Source organism: Hemicordylus capensis, chromosome 2 (genome assembly GCF_027244095.1).
Source record: "Hemicordylus capensis ecotype Gifberg chromosome 2, rHemCap1.1.pri, whole genome shotgun sequence".
NCBI lineage: Eukaryota > Metazoa > Chordata > Lepidosauria > Squamata > Cordylidae > Hemicordylus > Hemicordylus capensis.
Genome location: NC_069658.1, coordinates 46,248,103 through 46,265,493, shown reverse-complemented (window position 1 = coordinate 46,265,493; position 17,391 = coordinate 46,248,103). Strand labels below are relative to the sequence as shown.

At 41.7% G+C, this 17,391-nt stretch overlaps 1 protein-coding gene across 5 annotated transcripts in view; it reads right to left on the bottom strand.

Annotated features, from left to right (window-relative positions):
• The window catches only part of ARSB (arylsulfatase B), a 294,461-nt gene that overhangs the window by 113,531 nt on the left and 163,539 nt on the right, over positions 1 to 17,391 (bottom strand). For 2 of the 5 annotated variants that reach the window (XR_008315997.1, XM_053295443.1), the window contains one exon: positions 6,207 to 7,498. The exons of the other annotated variants lie outside the window; for them this stretch is intronic. Coding sequence is in view for 1 of the 2 variants with exons in the window: in XM_053295443.1 (XP_053151418.1) it covers positions 7,497 to 7,498 (2 nt within the window). In the remaining variant the exon portion in view is untranslated. Of the gene's footprint in view, positions 1 to 6,206; positions 7,499 to 17,391 lie in introns of those variants that run through there. 5 annotated transcript variants of the gene reach the window in all.

Here is a 17,391-nt window from a genome sequence, read left to right as displayed (position 1 = left end):
CCCCATTTGCTGGTCCTAAATTTCCTGGCAATTAATTTCATGGGATGACCCCTGGCTCTAGTATCATGTGAGAGGGAGAAGAATTTCTCTCTATCCACTTTCTCCACACCATGCATGATTTTATAGACCTCTATCATGTTTCCCCGCAGTCATCTTTTTTTCTAAACTAAATAACTCAGGGGTTGCCTCATAAGAAGGGTGCTCTAGGGGCCACTGAACATCTTGGTTGCCCTCTTCTGTACCTTTTCCAGTTCTACAATGTCCTTTTTTCGACATGGTGACCAGAATTGTACACAGTACTCCAGGGCATTAAAATATTAGCAGTTTTATTTTCAATCCTCTTCCTTATGATCTCTAGCATGGAATTGGCCTTTACCACAGCTGCCGCACATTGAGTCAACACTTTCAACGAGCTGTCAACCACAACCCCAAGATCCCTCTCCTGGTCAGTCACTGACAGCTCAGATCCCATCAATGTATACTTGAAGTTGGGGTTTTCGTCCCAATGTGCATCACTTTACACTTGCCAACACTGAACTGCATTTGCCATTTTGTTGCCCACTCATCCAGCTTGGAGAGATCCTTTTGGAGCTCTTCACAATCCGTTTTGGATTTCACTACCCAAAAGAGTTTGGTATCATCTACAAATTAGGCCACCTCGCTGCTTATCCCTACTTCTAGATCATTTAGGAATAAATTAAAAAGCACCGGTCCCAGTACAGATCCCTGGGGGACCCCCCTTTTTACTTCCCTCCATTGTGAAAACTCTCCATTTATACCTACCCTCTGTTTCCTGTCTTTCAACCAGTTAGCAATCTACACATGTACTTGTCCCCTTATCTCATGACTGCTAAGTTTCCTCAGGAGTCTTTGATGAGGAACTTTGTTGAAAGCTGTTTGGAAGTCCAAAAAGTCCAGGTATACTATGTCAACTGGATCGCCTTGATCCACACACTTGTTGACACTCTCAAAGAACTCCAAAAGTTTGGTGAGGCAAGATTTCCTTTTGCAGAAGCCATGCTGGTTCTCTCCCAGCAGGGCTTGTTCTTCCATGTGCTTTACAATTTTATCCTTGAGGATGCTTTCCATCAATTTGCCTGGAACGGATGTTAAGCTATCCGGCCTGTAATTTCCCAGATTGATCCTGGATCACTTTTTGAAAACAGTTGTTACATTTGCTACTTCCCAGTCCACTGCTGCAGAGCCTGCTTGCAGGGATAAGTTATATATTTTAGCAAGGGGGTCGGCAATTTCACTTTTGAGTTCTTTGAGGACTCTTGGATGGATGCCATCCGGTCCTGGAGATTTGCTTGTTTTCATTTTTTCCAGACAGTTTAGAACAGGGCTTCTCAACTTCGGCCCCCCTGCAGGTGTTGTCCTACAACTCCCGTAATCCCAGGCTACTGGCCACTTTGGCTGGGGATTATGGGAGTGGTTTAGAACAGGCCTGGTTTAGAACAGCAACTCTTGTCACTGCTATCTGACTCAGTTCTTTAGCCTCCATCCCCGAAAAGCCTGGTTCAGGAACAGGTATAGGCTCAGTATCCTCTGCCGTGAAGACCGCCACAAAGAACTCATTGAGCTTCTCTGCAACCTCCATATCATCCTTAATAATCCCTTTCATTCCCTCATTGTCTAATGGTCCAACTTCCTCCCTGTCAGGTTTCTTGCCTTTGATGTATTTAAAGACGTTTTTGTTATTCCCCTTGATGCTTTTAGCTAAATGTTCCTCAAACTCTCTTTTCACCTTTCTTATTGTCACCTTGCATTTCTTTTGCCAGACTTTGTGTTCCTTTCGGTTCTCTTCATTTGGATAGGCCTTCCAATTTCGGAAAGAATTCTTCCCTTTTATGGCTTCCTTGACGTTACCTGTTTGCCATGCTGGCATCCTCCTGGACTTAGTGGTACCTTTTCTCCTTTGGGGTATATAATCTAACTGGGCTTCTAGTATTGTGGTTTTGAGTAAACTCCATGCATTCTGGAGCAATGTCACTCTCCTGATTTTCCCTTTCAGCTTTCCTTTCACCATACTCCTCATCTTGGATAAGTTTCCTCTTCTTAAATTCAAGATGTCCATGCTAGACTTACTTAATGATTCTCTCCCCACATGTATGCTGAATTTGATCACACTATGGTCACTGTTCCCTAAAGGGTCGATGACACTGACATCCCACACCAGGTCCTGGGTACCACTCAGGATTAAGTCTAAGGTTGCCTTCACTCTGGTTGGTTCCCAGACCAACTGTTTCAGGGCACAGTCATTCAGCGTATCTAGAAATTTGATCTCTTTGTCAGTTTTGGTTTGTCCCTGCCTGGAGGGGGTGGAGTCAGCTAGGGCTGTGGGAGGCCCCACATTCCTTTGAGCCACATCCGGTGTCTCAGTTTGAAGCCTACTCTGGGAAGAGCAGAAGCAACTTCAGGAGGTGAGCAAGCTTTTCTAAACAGAACAACGTCAAGCCTCTTCTCTCATATCCTAACACATTCCTTTCTGTGACCTTTGGTCATATAGTAACACTATCCTCATCCCTTTGAAGGTGTCTGCTTCCTCAAACATCTCTGCCCTTCCTCACCTTCTGCCCTTTATGCCTGGGACTGACTCCCATGGTGCCTCTGTGATGCCACCTCTCTCATTTATTTTAAAGCCATCCACAAAACCCATCTTTTCCACTAAGCCCTTGGCCCAATCCCCTAGTCTCCATTCAAACGCTGTAACCAAGTCTAAGAGAGTGTACATAACTAATAGCATATTCTTTCCAGTCTTTCCCTGCATACACTTCCCTTCCTCTGTTGTCTTTTATAGATTGTGAGCTTTCATGACAGGGGCCAGTCTTTGCACTCAAGTGTAAAGTGCTATGTACATAAACAGCAATACATAAATTGATACTTTGGGCGGGTTCACGCATAACCCTAACCCTGAGGTTTTCCCAGCCCGAGATATGGAGGGAACCTGAAGTTGGTGCTGCAGACAATCGTGTACCTCAGTTTGCTGGATTTAGCCAAGTTGAGCCAGAGGTATGCTGCAAAGTTAACAGAGCCTAACGGAGGCACTGCTCATATGACCCGCCACCACACTAACCTGGTTGACTCTGGGTCAAGGCTCTCAGTATGAGGTCCCAAGGGAATCTCAGGTTCCTGCCTTGGCATGGGCTCTGACATTTACAGACAATCAGTTAACAACTTTGCAAGTAGGTTCCACATTATGTGCAAACCTGTCCTTAGAGTTGCTAAGAGTTTAATAAGAAAGAACAGATGGAGACACAGAGCACTTTGGTTTTGCAAAAGTTGCCAGCGCATGCACACATGTGCGCACATGCACACAGTAGCCTGACCCATGTTAGAACAGATTGATGGAAGCAAATAAGACCACCCATATGAAAAACCAGCTTGTTTTATTTAAGTGAGCCATAAAAACTAGTATAATCTTTATTGCACCAACAATGTTCAAAGTGGAAGTTAACAACTCTTCTGTCCAAGAGGTAGAATAGTCTTTCTATCTCATGAGGATTACTCACATCCAAAACTAAAAGGTTCTACAGCAACAGCTGAACCGCAAACCTTTGACATAACAATGAATCAAGAGAATAGTTGCATTACACAGCCAGATCTCATCTACAGTCATCATCATTAGTCTCAAAACGCCTTTCCTCGGTAATTCTCCTCAACCAATACCATTTTCCAGTGATTAATTATGTTTTATGCCCAATTTAACTGGATAGCAGAAAAGTCATCTGAAAAGCTGGTGGCACAAGTCATAACCCAAACCCAATAGACATGCAGTAGCAGGAATTTACTCTAAACACAAAATGTGAAAGCAATTAGTGCATTAGAAATGTATGTTGACAGGGAATTTTGATAATTTTGTAACAGGTAAGAGGGAAGTAAGAGATGGCAGAGAAAGGGCAAATTATCATTATATGTCATTAACCGCTTATGGAAGAGTATCTATATATTGTTAGAATTATGAAAATGTAAATGCAGGAGTTGTTTTCTGTATTAATTCTGCATGTGCATAGAGATGCCATACTCAGCAGAAGCTATCTCCTTTCTCTCACCAATAAGTGCCAGGGACCTTAAGGGGGGCACATTACCCCAGGGACAATGGGGTAATTGCCCTTGGCCCCACACATGCCCCACCCTCCGCATCCCAAGTATTATTCAATATTTAAAAGTATCAGATTGCTCCTTTTCATTAAAGGCAGTGAAACTAATCGGTTAACTAATCAGTTAAAATATACCCCCCAGACCAAGAGCTATTTCAGTAATCTGGTCTGGAGTTGTTACACTGACACAGGTTGCAGTGGCTGACATACTGTGCAACATGACACACAAGGTGGAATGTAATGTTTTCACAGTTGTGCAAGAACACTGTTGCCATTATATATAATGGTTGCATTGTCGCACAACTCTGGGCCCACTTTTTGTGCATAGGAAACTACACAAACATTACATTCCACCATGTGCGTAACATTGCACAGTATGTCAGCTAGAGAAAAGGAAGTGGAGGGCTCAAATGAACATTTTGTCTCCAGACCTCTAAGAGTCTTAAACAGGCCAAAGATAATCAAAATTAAAATAAGTATATCAGGGCTCATTAAACACAACATAAAATTTGAAAAAATCACTTATTCAAATGGCAAATCAAGCACATGAGCATCAATAAGGCTCTTGTTGTTTGGGAAATATCAATGTAAAACTAGCTCCTTTTTGTATAAATTATTTTTCATTATTTGAAAGAGGAATATTTCTTGGAAAACTGACCAGTGCTCATGAATACTGAAATTGAGAATAAATTATGGGGGCAAGCAGTTCTTCCCTTTTTTGCCAATTTTAGAATTAAATTATACCCACAGATTCTACCTTTGATAACTGAGGAGGCAAAGAGAAAATCTATAAACCTAATTATATGTTTGATTCAATATATCTTCGAATTGCTTCGTAAACACTTCAGTTGCAACTGCATATTATTTTGATGGATTCTCCTACTTTGGAAAAAATAGTTTATGTAAACCAAACAAAAATTAACCACAAACATGTGAAAGATGATGTAGTATTACATAAAATACTTACAAATTTAGACATCTGAGATTACAGTAGGAAAAATTAAGGACAGAATGAAGGAATCTGAACGGAAGATTAGTTTTGTTAAATTTTCAGTGCCAAATTATGCTTCTATACAGAAATTTCAAGAACTTCTTAATAAATTAGGAGAGTTACTGCCATCTTCAGGAAATTCTATCTGAAATCAGTGCCAAGACATGTGACCTTAGAGAAAGTGCTTCATGTTTGCCTATTTTAAATTGGTTTTATAGATATCTGAAAATACTGCTTATAAATAATCCTTAACAGAAATATATTGATCTTATCTGAACACGTTTCTTTGTTATTTACTTTTCATTATCTCATACAGGGGCAAACATCATATGATCTTGTGCCACAGTCAGCCTAACATTGTTTTGCATTTTTCTTCACCACAGAGCAAAGTCTACTTGGTTTCCTTATTCTATCCCCATCAATTTTCTAGACTCCAAGAGGAGAAGAGAACTGGGGTGGGGTAAACTGATCCAAGACAAATTGTCCAGATACAACTCTCTTTGGTCCTGTATTACCTACCCTAATCTAAGAGCACATTTGTAGGAGAATTCCAACACAGCATACAGTGCTAAAATGCAAGAAAGATTTAACTGAACGATTATCAAAAGGTACAATCATCCTACTTAGCCAAAACAGAACTTTAACTTCAACTTTATATATCAAAGAGATATAATTTACAACATGAAGATGAATTAATGAGAACTTGGTTTGATCTACATATGCAGCAAAATGAGAAAGCGTTCTGTGGTAGTAGAATGGATTGGGCCATTTCAGAGTGCAGGTAGGAACTCTGTTGTTATTTTAATGCTCTTTTATGTAAAAACACTCCCCGTAAGTAAAACAAGAACAAATTCCTAGCATTTCAGAAGAAATAGTCCAACCCAACCCATTTACTGCTGTTCTAGTTTTCTATTTGCAGAGTGTTTTTCACACTGGGGGATGTTGCCCTCTGCCCCGGGTTGAGTCTGAAACGTCTTTTCTGCCACCTCAGAACTCTACTAGCTTAGGGCCAAACTAATAATAATAATAATAATAATAATAATAATAATAATAATTATTATTATTATTATTATTATTATTATTATTATTATTATTATTAATTTCTTTACCACCCTTCCAAAAATGGCTCAGGGCGGTTTACACAGAGAAATAACAAACAAATAAGATGGAACCCTGTCCCCAAAAGGGCTCACATTCTAAAAAGAAACATAAGATAGACCCCAGCTAGATGTGACTTCAAACATGTTGTTTGTTTGCTTTATAAATAGCAGCCATGGGGCCCCTGACAAGAATTAAAACCTCAATGTAAATTAAAGTGTGGGGGGAAAGGCAACTTAATCTTTTGCTCCATGTCAACTGCTAAATCCCTGCTAACTGGGCAGAGAGGCACCTTTTAATGTGGTCATTCTTAGTCTTTATTGGGCAGGGGGAGAGTAACTGGCCCTATCCACCCCCAGCACAGTAAGTACCTCCAGTGACTGTTGCTATCTTATGTTTCTTTTTACTTTGTGAGCCCTTTGGGGACAGGGATCCATCTTATTTATTTATTATTTCTCTGTGTAAACCGCCCTGAGCCATTTTTGGAAGGGCGGTAGAGAAATTGAATGAATGAATGAATAAATGAATGAACTTCCTTCAGGAAGGACAAACAACAAACCCCAGCGGCCCCAATCTTGATCAAGACAAAGGATTACATTCCTGCTCCCTCTACTCCACGGTCCCAATCTAGATCGGACTCCTCCACTGCTGCTAACAAAAAACCCCAAACACAAATCAAGGGCTACCTAGTTTGGCCTTCATTCTGATGCATGTGTTGACCAGGCCTCATCCCTTTACTGCCAAGTGCAGAAAGTATATAAAGTGACAGATATCTGTTAACTGACTGGCAAAGAAAAATATTCTTTTATTACTACTTAGACAGACTACTACTTTCCCCATCAGGTTCTCATCTGGTTGGCATATACAGAACAAGTAGTCTACATGGCTACAATTTCCTGTTTTACAGGTTGGTCAGCACTAATAAGTTGCTGATAACATATGAATAATAATCAAAATACATTTTTGTAAGGACAGATGTGGTTTCCTCAAATTTGTATGCACAGGAATGTTGGTTACAACAGGTTTTTAATTTCACACTGTATGTCCTACATAAAATGCATCATATCAAATAATATCCGGTCATAATTAAAAATATAAATTCTAGTCTTCTTGTATTCATATCCTTCTGGCCTGAGCAGTTAATCTGTAGCAGTATTCTACTGTACTATCTTTCTTCCCATTCTTGTTTACCCAAAATTAAAGTGATGGCTTTGCTACTTCATTTAATGCCCTCTTCAAAAATCAGTAGTAGTCTTCATCCAGGAGGGAACAGATAATAAGAGGAAACTTTTGTAGGAAAGTGGCAATCCTTAAGAAAGAGAGAAAACAGAAAATGCAATCATATCAGGATAAAAATCATCATGCCACAAAAGGTCTCTAAGCAAGAAAACATACATGATCTAATTTGGCTGTTTTAGGATGGCTAAAAAGAAAACATTGTAATTTTCAGCAGGCACCAACTGGCAGGAGTCTTCTGTCAAATTATAAAGGAAATAAATTGAAAGCTTGTAGCTCAGTTATATTTGTATATATATATTTGACCAAATCACTAGCTCTTTCTTGAAAGACATTCCTGCAATCTCTACAATTTGGATCAAAAAAAATGCCTGTTTAGTGCAATTTGCATTTTATCCACTTGTTTTTTATCCACTTCCAAACAGCAGGAAATTTAAACATGTTTATCCAAGTCTGCAACTAACAAAAGATTTCAGTCATTCTGTTCTGAAGAAGAAATTCTATCAGAATTCCCTTAAGAGCCTTATCTTTCCACACAGTGAATTTTTATTATGGTTTTATGGAATATATTTCAAAGTGTAACCTAACACACCTATGGAACAAGGTTGTTTCATTTACATCATTAAACAACTACTGAAATGAAATCATCTATGGAGACTACCATTATTTTAGATATACCATACTGTACATTCCTACGGAATGCCTTCAGGAGGTTATTCCCTGGGAGAAACATGTCCTTATCTACTAGCATTCTTAGTCTTGAAGATAACAGAGCAAGTTATGCCACTTAAGCTTGGGAAATTGTTACACTGTACAACCCAAACATAAGTGTAATTGTAAACCGCCCAGAGACGCAGGTTTGGGGAGGTATAGTAATATATTAGTTAGTTAGTTAGTTAAATAAATAAATAAATAAATGGTTAAATATTTACCATTTCTCATAATTTCTTAACCAATCAACCTGACTGTGAACACACACTAAATTCCTCTCCTCAAAGAGAAAGTGGAGATAAATGTCGTCCCCCCGGCACACTGCTTCACTAATATTGCCCCTAATCATATTGTGAGCTCTGTGCACATCACAACTGGCTGGATGATAAAGCAACCACCTAACTCAGTGGTTCCCAACTAGGGTTCCTCCAGATGTTGTTTAACTACAACTCCCAGCATCCCCATATACAATTTATTATGGCTGGGGATGCTGGGAATTGTAGTTCAGCAACATCTGGAGGAACCCTGGTTGGGAAGCACTGGCCTAACTGCTCTATGCTGAACCATATCAACTTTCAGCCTGTTGTAAGGTGAACTACTTTTCCCACTATAAGCTGAGGATCATTATGAGTGTGCAACAGAGCAGTCAGGTGACAGCTCTGCTGCATAGCCAGGTGTTAACTTATAGTGAACTCAATGCGTGACTAAGACAATATTTTGGCCACTGGCTCTAGCCAAAGTAACTGCATCATCTGGGCTACAAATCACTGTATTTGCCTCTATTCCTAAAAAATGTCTTGTTGGCAACTGGCCTATGCAACTTCAACAACTCTTTGGTGTATTTCATCCCAGTCTACCTCTCCTTGGGCTTTTTTTTTGTTTTGTTTTTAACACTCTAGTTTTAGAAAGCATTTTGAGTGAGATCCATGAAAATGGAACAGAGGTTGTTGCAGCCCAAACGTTTTGCCCAGAGCCAAAAGTGGAGATCAAAGCCCTGGAAGTGGATCCAGATGTCATAGATCTTCTTTCAACAATGACATCACTGTTAGGAGTTCCTAAAAATACTGTCAGAGTCAGACTGGCAGATTGCCTCTGCATCTGCAAGGACTTCTTGGGAGCTGCATCCCTGGCTTCCTTTTCATGCTCCAGTCTTGCTTTTGGCTAATAACTATAATCATGGAGACAAAATCCAGACATCAGTACAATGGCTGACATCCTGAATGAATTTACTAGAGGAAGTCTGATTGAAATTTAACTCCTGAGTAGTACTATTGAATAAGTTCTATTGAGAAAGTTAGTCTGAATCCCAGCCACCATAACTATGTTTTAACTTGGTAATTTGGCCAAGAAAGTAATATTTGGTACAAAGTATCACTCCTTTCAAGAGAACTGCAAAGGACAATAAGAGATACCAGATTTACCCAAATATAAGAAAACTCTGAATTTAAAATGAGCCTGTTAAAAATAGAGGTTAAATACAGGTTATACCTTTATCTACCCAAAAGGAAGAGGACTCTGAATTTAAGATGATCCCCTGGTTTCTAATATCAAAGATCCGGGGGGGCGGGGGGACTAGACTTGGATTCAGGTAAATACATTAGTAAGGAGTACAATAAATGTCATGCTTATCTTCAGCTCTGGCCAGATTCAACTAGACATAAAGCATACATTAACATTTGCTTTCCCATAAAAATTAGGTTATTTTTCTCCTGCTTGCTCTTCCAAAGGCATCTTACTTTTCCTTAGTTGTTTCTATATTTATAATAAGGTATGTTCGTGTGGTGATCAGCCTTCCCCTCCCCTAAAGAGTGAACCAGAAGTGAACCCTGTCCTGTCTGACAGGGAGTGACCTCTAGGGATCAGCCACTCAGCACACGGTGACCAGGACCTAGAGGGTCTGGCAGCAGAAAGCAGGGTGGATTTGATTTAAATCAAACTGATTTAAATCACGAGTTAAATCACGATTTAAATCACTAGCAGGGTGGATAAAAATAAAAAAAAAATCCGATTTAAATCAAAAAAATCCAATTTAAATCAAAAAAATCAGATTTTTTTTATTTAAATCGGATTTTTTTGATTTAAATCAGATTTTTTTGATTTAAATCGGATTTTTTTTATTTTTATCCACCCTGCTAGTGATTTAAATCATGATTTTTTTGATTTTTATCCACCCTGCTAGTGATTTAAATTGTGATTTAAATCAGTTTGATTTAAATCAAATCCACCCTGGCAGAAAGTGAAGGGGGTCTTTGTTCTCAGAAGGAGCCAGGAGGGCGATGAGAGAAGATGGGGAGAAGACTTCGTGAGCACCAGCCATGAAGTCTGGCTCTCTCATGGCCAAAAGCCAGCCTGGAGACTTCTCTCATGGAAGGACATCTGCGGATTCTTGAGATACAGGATTGCAGAAAACTTGAATTCTCTCCTGGAGTTTGGGGTCAGTTCAAGGGAAAAGGAAGCCAAGGGCTTTGGCTTCAGGGAAAGGTTTAGCCAGGGAACTGTGTGTTAGGTAGCCTGCATTAGATTTCTTTTGATTTTCTGCTTTTGCAAATCCTTACAATTGGTCTATAGTGTTTTTATCTGTAACATGACTAAGAGGAACTGAACCTGCACCATTTTATCCAACCAGGGCTCTGTAGAAGTCTCTGTACCCTGTAAAGGTGCTTTTAAAGGCTCCTTGCAACTGGGAGTGATTTTTGAATGATCATTGCAACTGGGTAACCACGATTTGTGCCAATCCAAATACCAGCTAGAGTGGTCTTTGAAAGTATTCTTGTCAGTACTGAGTGTTTGTTACCTGTAACTAAAAGCTGAGAAAGCCTCAGACTGAAGCAATCTGTAGTATTTTGAATGAAGTTTTTTTTCTCTCTCTCTTTGTTCTTTGGATTTTACCTGCCTCTGAGTGGACTTTTAACTCAGGAAAAGGAGTTTTACTCTGGTGCAAACATACCTCAATGTTAATTGTTCAGCAACCTACCAAGTTTTCCCAGCACATGGAAGCTGCATGTGGACGGTTTTTTGTACTTTTCCATTGGAAAATGAGGACTTCGCCCACACTGGTTGACTTCGCCCACACTGGTTGACTTCGCCCACACTGGTTGGTGGGGGGGGGGGGACACTCTGTTAAAAAGTGGGTGTGGTGGCAGCAGTTACCAAAGGAACAGTTTTAAGTTTTAAAGGAACAGCCTTTGTTGAGCAAACATGGAGGAAATGATGCAGCATTTGTCTCAGAGCAAGCCCACATGGGCTTGCTCTGAGACAAAGGCTGGGCTTAAATCGCTATTCATTATAGTTTGATATACCAAGTATTATCTGCTGGTATGCCTTTCAATATGTAACCTAACTAGAGATGGTTTATAACAAGCCATTCATAGCCAGTTAATTGATATGGCCATAAGTACAGTGGCAGGCTTAAGGAGAGACAAAGTAGGCACTTGCATATGGCGGCAAAATTTGAGGAGAATTTTTCTGCTCCTCAAATGTTGCTGCCCATCTCAGGGGACAAGGGGAAAGTCCCCCCTTTTTCTTCTAAAAACCACTGCACAGCAGCAGAATGGGGGAGCAAAGGTGGCTGGGGGGGGGCTTTTACCTTTAAAGCAACACTGCTGGTTGGCAAGGGAGAGCTCCTTCCAGCTCCCCTCCCTCCCACTGCATGCCCCCATTTGCAGCCTGTTTTGGACAATTCTCCACCCGTACGGAGAAAGGTCCATAACGAGGGAAAGAGCTCTTCCTTGCTACCCCACAGCAGTGCTACTTTTAAAGGTAAAAGGGGGAACTTTCTCCTTGCCCCATCACTACCCTAACCGCTGCAGCCGCTGCCATCCCATCCTGCCGCACAGCAGTGTTTTAAAGTAAAAGTAAAGGGGGGACTTTCTCCTTACCCACTCCTGCAGCCACCTATGTGTGACCTTCACTGCCACCATCCTGCCATGCAGCAGCAGTTTTTAGAAGAAAAAAGGGGGGGGACATTCCCCTCGCCACCCCTACCTTCGCTTCGGTGGTAGAGGTGCAAATCCTTAGAACTTGGGCCACTCCCAATCAGGGGCTGCACCTCATGGCTCTGACACACACCCCTGCATCTGACCCCCCACACGGCCCCCGTTCAGGAGTTAAATGGCTGGCGCTGCGTTCGCGGCACGACCAGGAGCATCTCCTGGCTGTGCTGCGAACACAGCGCCAGTCCCAGACTAGCTCCTGAAGGGGCTGAGTGGCCCCTTCGGGAGTTAAATGGCCGGCACTGTGAATGCAGCGCCAGCCTGACACACACTGACAGCCAGACCACGCCCCCCACATCTGACGTCAGATGCAGGTGGGCGGGGCCGACGCTGCGGCTGCACAAGGGCCGCTGGCGGTCAGGCTCCATGATTGGCCTATGGGTTGCAAAAGACTTAATCCACCCCTGCATAAGTAACAGAACTTCATGAAGGTTCATTGTCTAAATCAGGTCTGAATCAAATCAACACAATTCAGCTCAAATTAAATCACTGTCTGATTCAGGTCTAATTGAATCAAATTTGGCCCAACTCAATTCAGACCTGGTTTGGTCTCCAACCCCCCTGTGTGCTAGATCCCCCTATCCACACCCCCACTCCTCCAACCCTTGTACTTCTAGGGCAGGAATAGCATTGTATTTTCTAATTTTTGCTCCCAGAGGTGAGGGGACAATGGCTGAGGCAGAGGCTTGGCTTTTAAAAAGATTTCAGGAAGAGGTACATCCCAACACATCTTCCTCTGCCGTAATGGGAAAGACACAGAATATACTGGGAACTGTAGTGTTTTCAGGGATTGCTGCAATGGCAACAACCCTGAAAAGACTACAGATCCCAAGATTACCTTGAGCCTTTCTCAAAGCTACAGGGAAAGAAGGGAAAAAATGCTTCTAGAAATCATTTCAAAAGTCCGGTCTCCATTGCTGCCACTGCTCCCTTGCCACTGACAATGCTGCTGCCTGCATAAATACAGGGACTGAGGGGATGTGCATTTGGGTGGGGGAGTCCACCTGAAGCTCTGGCTCCGATTTGAAATGACTGCTTTGAACTGTACCAAATCTAATTGGACCCCCGCACTCCCCAGCACTGGTTTGTATCAGGGGCCCCTCAGAAACACGGAGGTAGGTTCTGAATCAAATCAATGATGCTTTGCACCTCCCTTAAATAATGACTGGATAAACACAGAAATTATACACAGCTCAGCAAAACCTACAAACTCTGCCAACAAGCAGATTATGATTTTGCTGTAGCCTTATAAAGTAATTATGTCAGCTGCTATAAGAACATTTTCACCACACCTGTCTTTTCATATAGCCTATATGCCCAAATTATGCAGAGGGGGAGAACCTAAGCTGGGATTTACCTCTATACGGCAATTTATAAGAAGGCCATTTATGTGAATGTATCAGAGTAAAATTGCTGTTGAAATGCAAAATGAGATTAAATGAAGGATATTTATTGAGGATCTATTGATCGTAGCACTGTGAAACCAATACAAGTGAATGTGATCCTTTGAACCAAAGAATGTTGTTATAACTGTAACAATTAGGTTATATGGTCCTATCAAATATAAATGCGCAATTACCCACTACAATATCTGTTCTAGCATAAGAGGTGTCACCTCTAATATTAGCAACTAACATTAAAGGAGTGTTCAGATCAGTCTTTTGTTTCTGTGGTTTATGTTACAAAATACCATAAATGGTTTTCACAGTCCATAATTCATCATGTAACCTGTTCCATAAACTCTTCCAGTTCTCAAAATCAAAGGTAGCCAGACACACTGCTCCATTAGAAAAACAGCAATCCAGAGTAGGGTAATACTTTTATTGGGACCAACTTAAGGGCCTAAAAAAAAAAGTAAGTAGCAAGTTTCTGAGTAATCCAGAACTGATCAAGAGTTCTGTAGAACTTGAAAGCTTGCTGCTTACTGTCCTCTGGCTTTTAAGCTGGCCTCATAAGAACTAAGCACAGCCCTGCTGAATCAGGCCCAAGGCCCATATAGTCCAGCATCCTGTTTCACACGGTGGCCTACCAAATGCCACTGAAGGCTACAAATAGGAGTTGAGGGCATGCCCTCTCTCCTGCTATTACTCTCTGCAACTGGTATTCAGAGGCATCCTGCCTTGGAGGCTGGAGGTGGCCTATAGCCCTCCGACTAGTAGCCGACCACAGACCTCTCCTCCATGAAGTTATCCAAACCCTTCTTAAAGCTATCCAGGTTGTTGGCTGTCACCATGTCTTGTGGCAGAGAATTCCACATGTTGATCATGCGTTATGTGAAAAAGTACTTCCTTTTCTTGGTCCTATATTCCCTGACAATCAATTTCATGGGATGACCCCTGGTTCTAGTATCATGTGAGAGGGAGAAGAATTTCTCTCTATCCACTATCTCCACACCATGCATGATTTTATAGACCTCTATCATGTCTCCCCATAGTCCTCTTTTTTCTAAACTAAATAGCCTCAAGTGTTGTAGTATTGCCTCATAAGAAAGGTGCTCTAGGCCCCTGATCATCTTGGTTGCCCTCTTCTGTACCTTCTCCAGTTCTACAATGTCCTTTTTTAGATGTGGTGACCAGAACTGTATGCAGTACTCCAGGTATAGCCACACCATAGTTTTGAATAAGGGCATTAGAATAGTGGCAGTTTTATTTTCAATAACCTTCCCAATGATCCCTAACATGGAATTGGCCTTTACCACAGCTGCCGCACATTGAGTCAACACTTTCAACGAGCTGTCAACCACGACCCCAAGATCCCTCTCCTGGTCAGTCACTGACTGCTAAGATCACATCAGCATATACTTGAAGTTGGAGGTTTTCGTCACAATGTGCATCACTTTACACTTGCCAGCATTGAACTGCGTTTGCCATTTCGTCGCCCACTCATCCAGTTTGTCGAGATCCTTTTGGAGCTCTTCACAATCCGTTTTGGATTTCACTACCCAAAAGAGTTTGGTATCATCTGCAAATCTGGCCACCTCGCTGCTTACCCCAACTTCTAGATCATTTAGGAATAAATTAAAAACACCAGTCCCAGTACAGATCCCTGGGGGACTCCACTTCTTACTTCCCTCCAAAACTCTCCATTTATACCTACCCTCTGTTTCCTGTCTTTCAACCAGTTAGCAATCCACACATGTACTTGTCCCCTTATCTCATGACTGCTAAGTTTCCTCAGGAGTCTTTGATGAGGAACTTTGTTGAAAGCTGTTTGGAAGTCCAAGTATACTATGTCAACTGGATCGCCTTGATCCACACACTTGTTGACACTCTCAAAGAACTCCAAAAGGTTGGTGAGGCAAGATTTCCTTTTGCAGAAACCATGCTGGTTCTCTCCCAGCAGGGCCTGTTCTTCCATGTGCTTTACAATTTTATCCTTGAGGATGCTTTCCATCAATTTGCCTGGAACGGACGTTAGGCTAACCGGCCTGTAATTTCCCAAATCAACCCTGGATCCCTTTTTGAAAACCGGTGTTACATTTGCTACTTCCCTGTCCTCCATTGTAGAGCCTGATTGCAGGGATAAGTTATATATTTTAGCAAGGAGGTCAGCAATTTCACATTTGTGTTCTTTGAGGACTTTTGAATGGATGCCATCCGGCCCTGGCGATTTGCTTGTTTTCAGTTTTTCCAGACAGTTTAGACCATCATCTCTTGTCACTGCTATCTGACTCAGTTCTTTCGCCTCCATCCCTGAAAAGCCTGGTTCAGGAACAGGTATAGGCTCAGTATTCTCTGCCATGAAGACTGCCGCAAAGAACTCATTGAGCTTCTCTGCAACCTCCATATCATCCTTAATAATCCCTTTCACTCCCTCATTGTCTAATGGTTCAACTGCCTCCCTGGCAGGTTTCCTGCTTTTGATGTATTTAAAGAAGTTTTTGTTATTCCCCTTGATCCTTTTAGCTAAATGTTCCTCAAACTCTCTTTTCACCTTTCTTATTGTCACCTTGCATTTCTTTTGCCGGAGTTGGTGTTCTTTTCTGTTCTCTTCATTTGGACAAGCTTTCCAATTTCGAAAAAAAGTCTTCTTCCCTTTTATGGCTTCCTTGACGTTACCTGTTTGCCATGCTGGCATCCTCCTGGACTTAGTGGTACCTTTCCTCCTTTGGGATATACAATCGCACTGGGTTTCTAGTATTGTGGTTTTGAGTAAACTCCATGCATTCTGGAGCAATGTCACTCTCCTGATTTTCCCTTTCAGCTTTCCTTTCACCATACTCCTCATCTTGGAGAAGTTTCCTCTTCTGAAATTCAAAATGTCCGTGTTAGACTTTCTTGGTGATTCTCTCCCCGCATGTATGCTGAATTTAATCACACTATGGTCACTGTTCCCTAAAGGGTCGATGACACTGACATTCCGCACCAGGTCCTGGGTACCACTCAGGATTAAGTCGAAGGTCTCCTTCACTCTGGTTGGTTCCAAGACCAACTGCTCTAGGGCACAGTCATTCAGCGTATCTAGAAATTTGACCTCTCTGTCATTACCTGACTGTGAATTTACCCAGTCGGTGTATGGGTAATTGAAGTCACCCATTATTACAGCCTGCCTTTCCTTGACGCCTCCCTGATTTCCTGCTGCAACTCCCAGTCACTGTCAGTGTTTTGATCCAGAGGACGATAGCACATCCCCAGTAGCACATTTCCTTTCAGGCCTTGTAGAGTCACCCACAGGGTTTCCGTGGAGGACTCCAGTCCACCTAGGTTTTCTACCTGGTTAGAGTTTATATCCAGAGATAACAGTGTCCCACTTGTTCTTATTGTTCCACCATGTTTCTGTTATGCCCACTATATTTATTTCTGTGTTAGCAACCAAGCACTCCATCTCACCCATCTTGGCTCGGCGGCTTCTGCTACTGGCATGTAAGCACCTATACTTTGAATCTCTCACCTGGTGTATGCTATCTTTCTTTTGACTCTTTGACCAGTTGGCACAGCCACCTGCCTGCTCTTTACGTAGTTCTGCTCTGTCCCCTTCTGTTTTATCTGAATCCTTTGCCTCAATAATATTATTTCCCTATTTTGGACAGTTCTGGATTTCTTTGTTTGAACCTTAGCGTATATTTACACTACAAACTTATTTCTGTTTTCAGTGCAGTTCCACTGTCATGGCTTCCTGCAGGGACTCCTGGAAATTGTAGTTTTCACAGGGTGCTGAAAATTTTCTTGTAAAATAATCTAGACCCGCCTCCCTCCCACTCCCACATTACCACAATTCTCTGTAGAGAGGGAATCATTATTAAATCAATTTAATTCTGTAACAT